Source organism: Oncorhynchus mykiss, unplaced genomic scaffold, assembly GCF_057628025.1.
Source record: "Oncorhynchus mykiss isolate SJ-2025 unplaced genomic scaffold, ASM5762802v1 scaffold103, whole genome shotgun sequence".
NCBI lineage: Eukaryota > Metazoa > Chordata > Actinopteri > Salmoniformes > Salmonidae > Oncorhynchus > Oncorhynchus mykiss.
In genome coordinates this window covers 2,160,001-2,173,778 of record NW_028322102.1, presented here as the reverse complement: position 1 = coordinate 2,173,778, position 13,778 = coordinate 2,160,001, and the positions used below count along the sequence as shown (strand labels likewise).

The following is a 13,778-nucleotide window of genomic DNA, read 5'->3' as shown; positions in this document are numbered from 1 at the left end:
TACAGGACACTGACTTCCATACAGGACACTGACTTCCATACAGGACACTGACTTCCATACAGGACACCGACTTCCATACAGGACACTGACTTCCATACAGAACGGTGAGTTCATTCAGATGTTTAATGTGTATGTGATCCGGTCGGGAATTGAACCCTGGTGTTGCTAATGTAGCAGATTGGGATCTGCCACTTGCGCGGCCGAATAGCTAGCTTTCAGTGGCGTGACACGCTTCAGGAGGGCGGTCACGTATGTGATCCCTTCGGGAATTGAACCCTGGTGTTGCGAACCTCGGGTTGGAACCTCGGTATGGAGTGGAACCGGGAGGAAACGGAACACGCTTAAACGAAACGAGCAGTGGGACGTCCTCTACACCAGCACTACGGTTCTCCATTGTCCACCGACCTGCATGAAGAACCCTGCCAGCAGAGCTCTCTTGATGTTGAGTGTGTTGGTCTTGGTTCCGAAGGACGTCTCAGAGATGGGCAGCTCTATTCTCTTCAGGATGTCCGTCAACTCTGACCTGATGGCGTCTGCCGTCTGAAGGGCGCGGTGGTTCAGATGGTAGTCCTGACACCACTTCTCTACGCTGAAGTCTGAGGGAATAACAGGAAGATACATTCAGCTACAAGTGAGGAGAAGAGAATAGAATCAAGTAGAACAGAATCAAGTAGAACAGAATCAAGTAGAATAGAATCAAGTAGAATAGAATCAAGTAGAATAGAATTCAATTGCAAACAGAGCATTCGGAGACTATTCAGACCCCTTGACTTTTTCCACATTTTGTTACTTTACAGCCTTATTATAAAATAGATGTAAAAAAATGTTTTACCTCATCAATCTACACACAATACCCCATAATGACAAGGCAAAAACAGGTTTTTAGGAAAAAAACTGAAATATAACATTTAAATAAGTATTCAGACCCTTTACTCAGTACTTTGTTGAAGCGACTTTGGCAGTGATTACAGCCTCGAGTCTTCTTGGGTATGACGCTACAAGCTTGGCACACCTGCATTTGGGGAGTTTCTACCGTTCTTCTCTGCAGATCCTCTCAAGCTCTGTCAGGTTGGATGGGGAGTGTCGCTGCACAGCTATTTTCAGGTCTCTCCAGACATGTTAGATCGGGTTCAAGTCCAGGCTCTGGCTGGGCCACTCAAGGACATTCAGAGACATGTCCCGAATCCACTCCTGCGTTGTCTTCTCTGTGTGCTTAGGGTCGTTGTCCTGTTCGAAGGTGAACCTTTGCCCCAGTCTGAGGTCCTGAGTGCTCTGGAGCAGGTTTTCATCGAGGATCTCTCTGTACTTTGCTCCGTTCATCTTTGCCTCGATCCTGACTAGTCTCCCAATCCCTGCTGCTGAAAAACATCCCCACAGTATGATGCTGCCACCTCCATGCTTCACCGTAGGGATGGTGCCAGGTTTACTTCAGAAGTGACGCTTAGCATTCAGGGCAAAGAGTTCAATCTTGGTTTCATCGGACCAGAGAATCTTGTTTCTCATGATCTGAGAGTCCTTTGGGTGCCTTTTGGAAAACTCCAAGCGGGCTGTCATGTGCCTTTTACTGAGGAGTGGTTTCTGTCTGGCCACTCTACCATAAATGCCTGATTGGTGGAGTGCTGCAGAGATGGTTATCCTTCTTGAAGGTTCTCTCATCTCCACAGAGGGACTCTGGAGCTCGGTCAGAGTGACCACCGGTTCTTGGTCACCTCCCTGACCAAGGCCCTTCTCCCCCGATTGCTCAGTTTGTCCGGGCTCCCAGCTCTAGGAAGAGTCTTGGTGGTTCTAAACTTCTTCCATTTAAGAATGACGGAGGCCACAGTGTTCTTGGGGACCTTCAATGTCGCAGAAATGTTTTGGTACCCTTCCCCAGATCTGTGCCTAGACACAATCCTGTCTCGGAGCTCTACGGGCAATTCCTTTGACCTCATGGCTTGGTTTTTAGCTCTGACATGCAGTGTCAACTGTGGAACCTTATATGTACACAAGTGTGTCTTTCTAAATCATTTCCAATCAATTGAATTTTCCACAGGTGGACTCCAATCAATTTGTAGAAACATCTTAAGGATCATCAATGGAAACAGGATGCATCTGAGCTCAATATCGAGTCTCATAGCAAAGGGTCTGAATACTTATGAAACTAAGGCATTTCTGTTTTTTATTTTTAATACAAACATTTCTAAAAACCAGTTTTCAATTTGTTATTATGGGGTGTTGTGTGTAGATTGAGGAGAGGGGGAAAAAACGATTTAATGAATTTTAGAATAAGGTTGTAACCTAACAAAACGTGGAAAAAGTCAAGGGGTCTGAATACTTACCGAAGGCACAGTATAGTGAAGCATTTCACAATGTGATGCTTTTTTTGAGCTCAATGGATGTGACTGACTGTCTTTCTGGCTGCATTTGAAGTAACTAACTCACATGTCTCTCTCTGGCTGTACTTGAAGGCGTTGTAGATGTTGATGAGGGTGAAGTGGTCTCCCTCAGGGTGCCGGAACTTTCTGTGACACTGTTGTACCTCTTGGGTCCTGCCAACAGGTGGCTCCAAGAAGCAGCTTGGCGCTAAACGCAAAACAGACAGAATCAATAGGGTGGTTAGCATTGGTGCTAACGCAAAACAGACAGAATCAATAGGGTGGTTAGCATTGGTGCTAACGCAAAACAGACAGAATCAATAGGGTGGTTAGCATTGGTGCTGACGCAAAACAGACAGAATCAATAGGGTGGTTAGCACTGGCGCTAATGCAGACAGAGAATCATTAGAGGTTAGCATTGGCGCTAACGCAGAAAGACAGAGAATCAATAGGGAGGTTAGCATTGGAGCTAAAACAGACATATCAACAGGGTTAGCATTGTTTGACCAAGCTACTCTCCCCGTATAGTACCTTGTGGCTCATTGTCTGAGTGGGAGAAATAGCAGCTGCTTAGGCTTCAATTGCAAATGCTCTAGAGAGACTAGACTATGTCCATATAGTAGATTATACTGTCTGGCAGATTATACTGTCTGGCAGATTATACTGTCAGAAACATTACTAGATAAACCTTGATTAAACCCAGTTTAAGAGTTAATCCATGTTGGTACAATCCACCCTGAGTGAATCAAATGAATCAAATAGAATCAACAACATTACTAGATAAACCTTGATTAAACCCAGTTTAAGAGTTCATTCATGTTGGTACAATCCACCCTGAGTGAATCAAATAGAATCAACAACATTACTACATAAACCTTGATTAAACCCAGATTAAGAGTTAATTCATGTTGGTACAATCCACCCTGAGTGAATCAAATAGAATCAACAACATTACTAGATGAACCTTGATTAAACCCAGTTTAAGAGTTCATTCATGTTGGTACAATCCACCCTGAGTGAATCAAATGAATCAAATAGAATCAACAACATTACTAGATAAACCTTGATTAAACCCAGTTTAAGAGTTCATTCATGTTGGTACAATCCACCCTGAGTGAATCAAATAGAATCAAAAACATTACTAGATAAACCTTGATTAAACCCAGTTTAAGAGTTAATCCATGTTGGTACAATCCACCCTGAGTGAATCAAATGAATCAAATAGAATCAACAACATTACTAGATAAACCTTGATTAAACCCAGTTTAAGAGTTAATCCATGTTGGTACAATCCACCCTGAGTGAATCAAATGAATCAAATAGAATCAACAACATTTCTAGATAAACCTTGATTAAACCCAGATTAAGAGTTAATCCATGTTGGTACAATCCACCCTGAGTGAATCAAATAGAATCAAATGAGCCAAAGGTTGTAGGAGTGTAAATTTACATACCTGATAGCATAGCTGCGATGGTCACCATCTCGTTCACACAATCAAACTCACAGGACGCCAGCAGAGCCTTGGCCATCTGAGCATCCAATGGCAACTCAGAGATTATGATCCCGATCTCTGATAGGTTCCCATCGTCGTCCAATGCCGCGAGGTAATCCAGCTCCTCTAGCGACTGCATCAGACCCTCTGGATCTGGATAGAAAGTAGACAATTTAGATCATAGATAATAAAATACAAGATGTGGATAGGAAGTAGACAATTTAGATCATAGATAATAAAATACAAGATCTGGATAGGAAGTAGACAACTTAGATCATAGATAATAAAATACAAGATCTGGATAGGGAAGTAGACAACTTAGATCATAGATAATAAAATACAAGATCTGGATAGGAAGTAGACAACTTAGATCATAGATAATAAAATACAAGATCTGGATAGGAAGTAGACAACAGATAATAGATAATAAAATACAAGATCTGGATAGGGAAGTAGACAACTTAGATCATAGATAATAAAATACAAGATCTGGATAGGAAGTAGACAACTTAGATCATAGATAATACAATACAAGATCTGGATAGGAAGTAGACAACTTAGATCATAGATAATAAAAGACAAGATCTGGATAAGGAAGTAGACAACTTAGATCATAGATAATAAAAGACAAGATCTGGATAGGAAGTAGACAACTTAGATCATAGATAATAAAATACAAGATCTGGATAGGAAGTAGACAACTTAGATTATAGATAATAAAAGACAAGATCTGGATAGGGAAGTAGACAACTTAGATCATAGATAATAAAATACAAGATCTGGATAGGAAGTAGACAACTTAGATCATAGATAATAAAATACAAGATCTGGATAAGAAGTAGACAACTTAGATCATAGATAATAAAATACAAGATCTGGATAGGGAAGTAGACAACTTAGATCATAGATAATACAATACAAGATCTGGATAGGAAGTAGACAACTTAGATCATAGATAATACAATACAAGATCTGGATAGGAAGTAGACAACTTAGATCATAGATAATAAAATACAAGATCTGGATAGGGAGGTAGATAATCCTTTACATAATAGATAATAAGAAGAAGAGATATTAGACAGAGAAAACACCTGTTTAACAAAATGACTTGTCAGTTGCTGCTTTGGATTATGATCATATAGTATCTGCTCAGCTCCTCAAGAGATCGAGGGCCTTACTTTAACTTTCACAAGAGATCGAGGGCCTTACTTTAACTTGAACAAGAGATCGAGGGCCTTACTTTAACAAGAGATCGAGGGCCTTACTTTAACTTGAACAAGAGATTGAGGGCCTTACTTTAACAAGAGATCGAGGGCCTTACTTTAACTTGAACAAGAGATCGAGGGCCTTACTTTAACTTGAACAAGAGATCGAGGGCCTTACTTTAACTTTAACAAGAGATCGAGGGCCTTACTTTAACTTTCACAAGAGATCGAGGGCCTTACTTTAACAAGAGATCGAGGGCCTTACTTTAACGTTAACAAGAGATCGAGGGCCTTACTTTAACGTTAACAAGAGATCGAGGGCCTTACTTTAACGTTAATAAGAGATCGAGGGCCTTACTTTAACTTGAACAAGAGATCGAGGGCCTTACTTTAACTTGAACAAGAGATCGAGGGCCTTACTTTAACTTGAACAAGAGATCGAGGGCCTTACTTTAACAAGAGATCGAGGGCCTTACTTTAACGTTAACAAGAGATCGAGGGCCTTACTTTAACGTTAACAAGAGATCGAGGGCCTTACTTTAACTTGAACAAGAGATTGAGGGCCTTACTTTAACAAGAGATCGAGGGCCTTACTTTAACTTGAACAAGAGATCGAGGGCCTTACTTTAACGTTAACAAGAGATCGAGGGCCTTACTTTAACTTTAACAAGAGATCGAGGGCCTTACTTTAACTTGAACAAGAGATCGAGGGCCTTACTTTAACTTTAACAAGAGATCGAGGGCCTTACTTTAACTTGAACAAGAGATCGAGGGCCTTACTTTAACTTTAACAAGAGATCGAGGGCCTTACTTTAACTTTAACAAGAGATCGCATAGCAGTTCAGACGTCTTTTGTCCTCGTCTTGTCGTGTCCTGTATATATATATATTTACAACTTTTTTCACATACATTTTATTTTTCATCAACTCATCTTCTAAACACTCTCCTGCAACCAGCCTCACCAATTTATATTTATAAAAAAGTATTATTTACCTCAGATCTGCAATCCTTCAGGAAGCTAGCCAGAAACTCCAGGAGGCTGGCCAGAAACTAGCCAGAAGCTAGCCAGGAGCTAGCCCAGAAGCTAATCAGAAGCTAACCACGGTTTGTGGTCATCGGCTGTCCTTTAGTTCGAAAATCTATCGAAAATCTATCGCCAGTTTTGTACGGCGCAGCGCGGCTCGGAACGGAACATACCGGACCAATTTTTCTCTCCATGTCCCTGGATTTCAACTGCTCTCTGGACATTCATACCCGGATCTCACAGCTAGCTAGCTGCTATCCGTGTGACAGTCGGCTTTCGTCGATTCCGGAGCAAACATCGATTGTTCCGGTGCTAGCCAGCTCCGTCAATCACGCCTGAGTTCCATCATTCACTCCTGGGCTGCAGTCACCTATCCGGACCCGTTTCACTGCCTACGCGGAGCCCCACCGGGCCTTCACAACCGGACTGCCGACGTTATCTACCTGAAGGAGATCCGGCTGGCTCCTCTGTCGCGACGTTACCGGAACGCCCATCTGCGGCCCGCTAACCGTTAGCTGTCTTTCCGGCTGCTATCTGAATAGACAATCGGACAATTTATTTATTTGAATTATTATGTTTTCTTCTCGGGCCTCTATAACTATATCTATTGTTCTTATTTTTGTTGTTGTGTGATTTGGATTAATCCCCTCTACCACACGGAACCCCACTAATCTACTGACCGAACGCAAGAGGTGGCTAACAACAGACTCCATCCTATGCTAGCTTGCTACCGGTTGGCTTGGCTAGCTGTCTAAATCGCCGTGACCCTAAACCAACCTCTCCACTCACTGGACCCTTTTGATCACTCGACTAAGCATGCCTCTCCTTAATGTCAATATGTCTTGTCCATTGCTGTTCTGGTTAGTGTTTATTGGCTTATTTCACTGTAGAGCCTCTAGTCCTGCTCACTATACCTTATCCAACCTATTAGTTCCACCACCCACACATGCAATGACATCTCCTGGTTTCAATGATGTTTCTAGAGACAATATCTCTCTCTTCATCACTCAATACCTAGGTTTACCTCCACTGTATTCACATCCTACCTTACCTTTGTCTGTACATTATACCTTGATGCTATTTTATCGCCCCCAGAAACCTCCTTTTACTCTCTGTTCCAGACGTTCTAGACGACCAATTCTTATTGCTTTTAGTCGCACCCTTATTCTACTCCTCCTATGTTCCTCTGGCGATGTAGAGGTGAATCCAGGCCCTGCAGTGCCTAGCTCCACTCCTATTCCCCAGGCGCTCTCTTTTGACGACTTCTGTAACCGTAATAGCCTTGGTTTCATGCATGTTAACATTAGAAGCCTCCTCCCTAAGTTTGTTCTATTCACTGCTTTAGCACACTCTGCCAACCCGGATGTTCTAGCTGTGTCTGAATCCTGGCTTAGGAAGACCACCAAAAATTCAGACATTTTAATTCCAAACTACAACATTTTCAGACAAGATAGAACTGCCAAAGGGGGCGGTGTTGCAATTTACTGCAAAGATAGCCTGCAGAGTTCTGTCCTACTATCCAGGTCTGTACCCAAACAATTTGAACTTCTACTTTTAAAAATCCACCTTTCTAAAAACAAGTCTCTCACCGTTGCCGCCTGCTATAGACCACCCTCTGCCCCCAGCTGTGCTCTGGACACCATATGTGAACTGATTGCCCCCCATCTATCTTCAGAGCTCGTGCTGCTAGGCGACCTAAACTGGAACATGCTTAACACCCCAGCCATCCTACAATCTAAACTTGATGCCCTCAATCTCACACAAATTATCAATGAACCTACCAGGTACCTCCCCAAAGCCTTAAACACGGGCACCCTCATAGATATCATCCTAACCAACTTCCCCTCTAAATACACCTCTGCTGTCTTCAACCAAGATCTCAGCGATCACTGCCTCATTGCCTGCATCCGTAATGGGTCAGCGGTCAAACGACCTCCTCTCATCACTGTAAAACGCTCCCTGAAACACTTCAGCGAGCAGGCCTTTCTAATCGACCTGGCCGGGGTATCCTGGAAGGATATTGACCTCATCCCGTCAGTAGAGGATGCCTGGATATTTTTTTAAAATGCCTTCCTAACCATCTTAAATAAACATGCCCCATTCAAGAAATTTAGAACCAGGAACAGATATAGCCCTTGGTTCTCCCCAGACCTGACTGCCCTTAATCAACACAAAAACGTCCTATGGCGTTCTGCATTAGCATCGAACAGCCCCCGTGATATGCAGCTGTTCAGGGAAGCTAGAAACCATTATACACAGGCAGTTAGAAAAGCCAAGGCTAGCTTTTTCAAGCAGAAATTTGCTTCTTGCAACACTAACTCAAAAAAGTTCTGGGACACTGTAAAGTCCATGGAGAATAAGAACACCTCCTCCCAGCTGCCCACTGCACTGAAGATTGGAAACACTGTCACCACTGATAAATCGACCATAATTGAAAATTTCAATAAGCATTTTTCTACTGCTGGCCATGCTTTCCACCTGGCTACTCCTACCCCTGTCAACAGCACTGCACCCCCAACAGCAACTCGCCCAAGCCTTCCCCATTTCTCCTTCTCCCAAATCCATTCAGCTGATGTTCTGAAAGAGCTGCAAAATCTGGACCCCTACAAATCAGCCGGGCTAGACAATCTGGACCCTTTCTTTCTAAAATTATCTGCCGAAATTGTTGCCACCCCTATTACTAGCCTGTTCAACCTCTCTTTCGTGTCGTCTGAGATTCCCAAAGATTGGAAAGCAGCTGCGGTCATCCCCCTCTTCAAAGGGGGGGACACTCTTGACCCAAACTGCTACAGACCTATATCTATCCTACCATGCCTTTCTAAGGTCTTCGAAAGCCAAGTCAACAAACAGATTACCGACCATTTTGAATCTCACCATACCTTCTCTGCTATGCAATCTGGTTTCAGAGCTGGTCATGGGTGCACCTCAGCCACGCTCAAGGTCCTAAACGATATCTTAACCGCCATCGATAAGAAACATTACTGTGCAGCCGTATTCATTGATCTGGCCAAGGCTTTCGACTCTGTCAATCACCACATCCTCATCGGCAGACTCAACAGCCTTGGTTTCTCAAATGATTGCCTCGCCTGGTTCACCAACTACTTCTCTGATAGAGTTCAGTGTGTCAAATCTGAGGGTCTGTTGTCCGGACCTCTGGCAGTCTCTATGGGGGTGCCACAGGGTTCAATTCTTGGACCGACTCTCTTCTCTGTATACATCAATGAGGTCGCTCTTGCTGCTGGTGAGTCTCTGATCCACCTCTACGCAGACGACACCATTCTGTATACTTCCGGCCCTTCTTTGGACACTGTGTTAACAACCCTCCAGGCAAGCTTCAATGCCATACAACTCTCCTTCCGTGGCCTCCAACTGCTCTTAAATACAAGTAAAACTAAATGCATGCTCTTCAACCGATCACTACCTGCACCTACCCGCCTGTCCAACATCACTACTCTGGACGGCTCTGACTTAGAATACGTGGACAACTACAAATACTTAGGTGTCTGGTTAGACTGTAAACTCTCCTTCCAGACCCATATCAAACATCTCCAATCCAAAGTTAAATCTAGAATTGGCTTCCTATTTCGCAACAAAGCATCCTTCACTCATGCTGCCAAACATTCCCTTGTAAAACTGACCATCCTACCAATCCTCGACTTTGGCGATGTAATTTACAAAATAGCCTCCAATACCCTACTCAACAAACTGGATGCAGTCTATCACAGTGCAATCCGTTTTGTCACCAAAGCCCCATACACTACCCACCATTGCGACCTGTACGCTCTCGTTGGCTGGCCCTCGCTTCATACTCGTCGCCAAACCCACTGGCTCCATGTCATCTACAAGACCCTGCTAGGTAAAGTCCCCCCTTATCTCAGCTCGCTGGTCACCATAGCATCTCCCACCTGTAGCACACGCTCCAGCAGGTATATCTCTCTAGTCACCCCCAAAACCAATTCTTTCTTTGGCCGCCTCTCTTTCCAGTTCTCTGCTGCCAATGACTGGAACGAACTACAAAAATCTCTGAAACTGGAAACACTTATCTCCCTCACTAGCTTTAAGCACCAACTGTCAGATCAGCTCACAGATTACTGCACCTGTACATAGCCCACATATAATTTAGCCCTATCAACTACCTCTTTCCCAACTGTATTTAATTTATTTATTTATTTTGCTCCTTTGCACCCCATTATTTTTATTTCTACTTTGCACATTCTTCCATTGCAAAACTACCATTCCAGTGTTTTACTTGCTATATTGTATTTACCTTGCCACCAAGGCCTTTTTTTGCCTTTACCTCCCTTCTCACCTCATTTGCTCACATTGTATATAGACTTGTTTATACTTTATTATTGACTGTATGTTTGTTTTACTCCATGTGTAACTCTGTGTTGTTGTATCTGTCGAACTGCTTTGCTTTATCTTGGCCAGGTCGCAATTGTAAATGAGAACTTGTTCTCAACTTGCCTACCTGGTTAAATAAAGGTAAAATAAAATAAATAAATAAATAAAATCGAGGGCCTTACTTTAACTTTAACAAGAGATCGAGGGCCTTACTTTAACTTGAACACGTCAAAAGACAGTAGAATACAGAATCAGAATAAAACTCTCTTCCTGAAAAGAGCCTGAGCTCCAAAAAAGGTTGATCCAGGAATTCTAGCCTAGTGTGTTCCAGTAGAATGGAGGACAGTAAATTCTACTTCCTCCTCATTGTGGCGTTGGAGGTCAGCTGGACGAAACGAGACGCTTTATGAGGTAATCATTAACAAGCTGGCCACTTTACTCCAAAACGGTACACTACCCTTTTTGACCAGAGTAGGGCACTATATAGAGAATAGGGAGCCATTTGGGATGCAGGTTTGTCACTGTCCTCAACTCTTCCCATGCAGGGACAGCCGGGTGGGTCGGGGCTCTCAGACAATGGTCCCTGGCAGGCCACTGTCAGCTCTACTAAAGCACGGCTGACTGCCTCTAAACAGGGCAGAGCACGGCATACAGACCTCCATCAGACCTTTACCCAGGACAAAAAAACACTCCTGTACCCTGTACCACTCCACAGTTACAGCTATGGTTGTAAAAAAGTCTGCTAACTTTCAACAAAATGCCCAGGTTTCCCAGAATTCCTGGTTGGATGATTCTGCTTATACCCTCCTGATTTTCTGGAAAAACTGGGAATTTGGGGAAAGTTGCTAGAATTGTGCAACCCTAGTTACAGCACACAGGGTCAGATCCATAGAAGTACAGATTATAACCCATGTAATTTAATTAGGACCTCTGTGGTCAGACTCACCTCCCAGACCAGCGTCTAATAACCTGGGAATACACTGAATACCCAGATACAACCAGGGTTTCTAGTCATGCTTCTACATCTGCATTGCTTTCTGTTTGGGGTCTGAGGCTGGGTTTCTGTATAAGCAGTTGGTGACATCTGCTGATGTAAAAAAGGCTTTATAGATACATTTGATTGATTTGGTAGTTTGGGTCAATTCCTTTTTTGGTTACAGTACCACCAAGTACATTTTACTCTGCCCGGAGTAGCCCTGAAGTACCAAGTAGGCCAAGTAGACCCGGTGGACAGGTCAAGTAGACCCGGTGGACAGGCCAAGTAGCCCCGGTGGACAGGCCAAGTAGCCCCGGTGGACAGGCCAAGTAGCCCCGGTGGACCAAGTAGCCCTAGGAGGTCCTAGTACCCCTGGATGAGGACCACTGTCCTACTATAGTACCATGTAGAGTGTCTGTCTGGTAGACTGACCTGGTCTGGTGATGAAGTCACAGTGTCTCAGCCCTGCGATCTCCATCCTCTTGAGGAAGAGGATGGTGAAGGTGAGGTTGGTGTCCAGGATCTGAGGGGATGTCTCTATGGGGAGTACTCTCTCCTCAGGGTACAGGCAGAAACACTTCCCTGGACAAACACAGACAACTCAATCAATTTTTTACTATTTTCTACATCGTAGAATAATTGTGAAGACATCAAAACTATGAAATAACACATATGGAATCAAGTAGTAACCAACAAAAATGTTATATTTATTTGAGATTCTTCAAAGTAGCCACCCTTTGCCTTGATGACAGCTTTGCACACTCTTGACATTCTCTCAACCAGCTTCATGAGGTAGTTACCTGGAATGCATTTCAATTAACAGGTGTGCCTTGTTAAAAGTTCATTTGTGGAATTTCTTTCCTTCCTAATGTGTTTGAGCCAATCAGTTGTGTTGTGACAAGGTAGGGGTGGTATACAGAAGATAACCCTATTTGGTAAAAGACCAAGTCCATATTATGGCAAGAACAGCTCAAATGAGCAAAGACGGGGGGGTCCAGTCAGCTGGTTCCTGATATCAGTACCTGTCTGTCCAGTCAGCTGCTTCCTGATATCAGTACCTGTCGGTCCAGTCAGCTGCTTCCTGATATCAGTACCTGTCGGTCCAGTCAGCTGCTTCCTGATATCAGTACCTGTCGGTCCTGTCAGCTGCTTCCTGATATCAGTACCTGTCGGTCCAGTCAGCTGCTTCCTGATATCAGTACCTGTCGGTCCTGTCAGCTGCTTCCTGATATCAGTACCTGTCGGTCCAGTCAGCTGCTTCCTGATATCAGTACCTGTCGGTCCAGTCAGCTGCTTCCTGATATCAGTACTTGTCTGTCCAGTCAGCTGCTTCCTGATATCAGTACCTGTCGGTCCTGTCAGCTGCTTCCTGATATCAGTACCTGTCTGTCCAGTCAGCTGCTTCCTGATATCAGTACCTGTCGGTCCAGTCAGCTGCTTCCTGAAATCAGTACCTGTCGGTCCAGGATGTCAGTACCTGTTGGTCCAGTCAGCTGCTTTCTGATATCAGTACCTGTCTGTCCAGTCAGCTGCTTCCTGATATCAGTACCTGTCGGTCCAGTCAGCTGCTTCCTGATATCAGTACCTGTCTGTCCAGTCAGCTGCTTTCTGATATCAGTACCTGTTGGTCCAGTCAGCTGCTTCCTGATATCAGTACCTGTCGGTCCAGTCAGCTCCTTCCTGATATCAGTACCTGTCGGTCCAGTCAGCTCCTTCCTGATATCAGTACCTGTCTGTCCAGTCAGCTGCTTCCTGAAATCAGTACCTGTCGGTCCAGGATGTCAGTACCTGTTGGTCCAGTCAGCTGCTTTCTGATATCAGTACCTGTCTGTCCAGTCAGCTGCTTCCTGATATCAGTACCTGTCGGTCCAGTCAGCTGCTTCCTGATATCAGTACCTGTCGGTCCAGTCAGCTGCTTCCTGATATCAGCCTGGTATCTGCTGATGGATCGTAGTACTTCAGAGTTGGCCCTTATCCTGGGATGATACACCTGGTTGAAAGAATACATGTTTAACCATAGAAAGACATATTATAACTATTTAATAACGTCATGAATTAACTCATTTAATAGGATATCTATGGTCATAGCCTTGGCCTACATGTATAAACTAACATGCAATGCTTGTTTTATGGGGGTTAAACTCACATATCTTTTCTCCACTCCTACGTCGATGACAAAGTTAACAGAGTCCACAGCCCAGAACATGTCCTCTCCCTGGCTTGTGGAGAGGAAAACCAACCGGCACCTGGTCGTAACGGATCCCCTACTCCCCTTCCCCTCCCCCAGGAGAGAGGGTGTCCGACCCTGCCCAGGGCACAAGACCACGGGCACCAGCTCCCCAACGTCTGCCCCCAGTCTGGTTCCCTCTCTCTGGAGGATAG

At 44.1% G+C, this 13,778-nt stretch overlaps 1 protein-coding gene across 4 annotated transcripts in view; it reads right to left on the bottom strand.

Moving 5' to 3' along the window:
* The window catches only part of LOC110515218 (putative pre-mRNA-splicing factor ATP-dependent RNA helicase DHX32), a 29,680-nt gene that overhangs the window by 3,192 nt on the left and 12,710 nt on the right, over nt 1-13,778 (bottom strand). For all 4 annotated transcript variants that reach the window (XM_090228883.1, XM_090228884.1, XM_090228886.1 and 1 more), the window contains exons 6-11: nt 13,543-13,778; nt 13,293-13,386; nt 11,829-11,978; nt 3,809-4,000; nt 2,422-2,562; nt 406-596 (exon numbers count right to left, since the gene is read on the bottom strand). The exon at nt 13,543-13,778 is cut by the window's right edge and continues 19 nt beyond it. In XM_090228883.1, coding sequence (XP_090085009.1) covers nt 406-596; nt 2,422-2,562; nt 3,809-4,000; nt 11,829-11,978; nt 13,293-13,386; nt 13,543-13,778 — 1,004 coding nt within the window. The remainder of the gene's footprint in view (nt 1-405; nt 597-2,421; nt 2,563-3,808; nt 4,001-11,828; nt 11,979-13,292; nt 13,387-13,542) is intronic.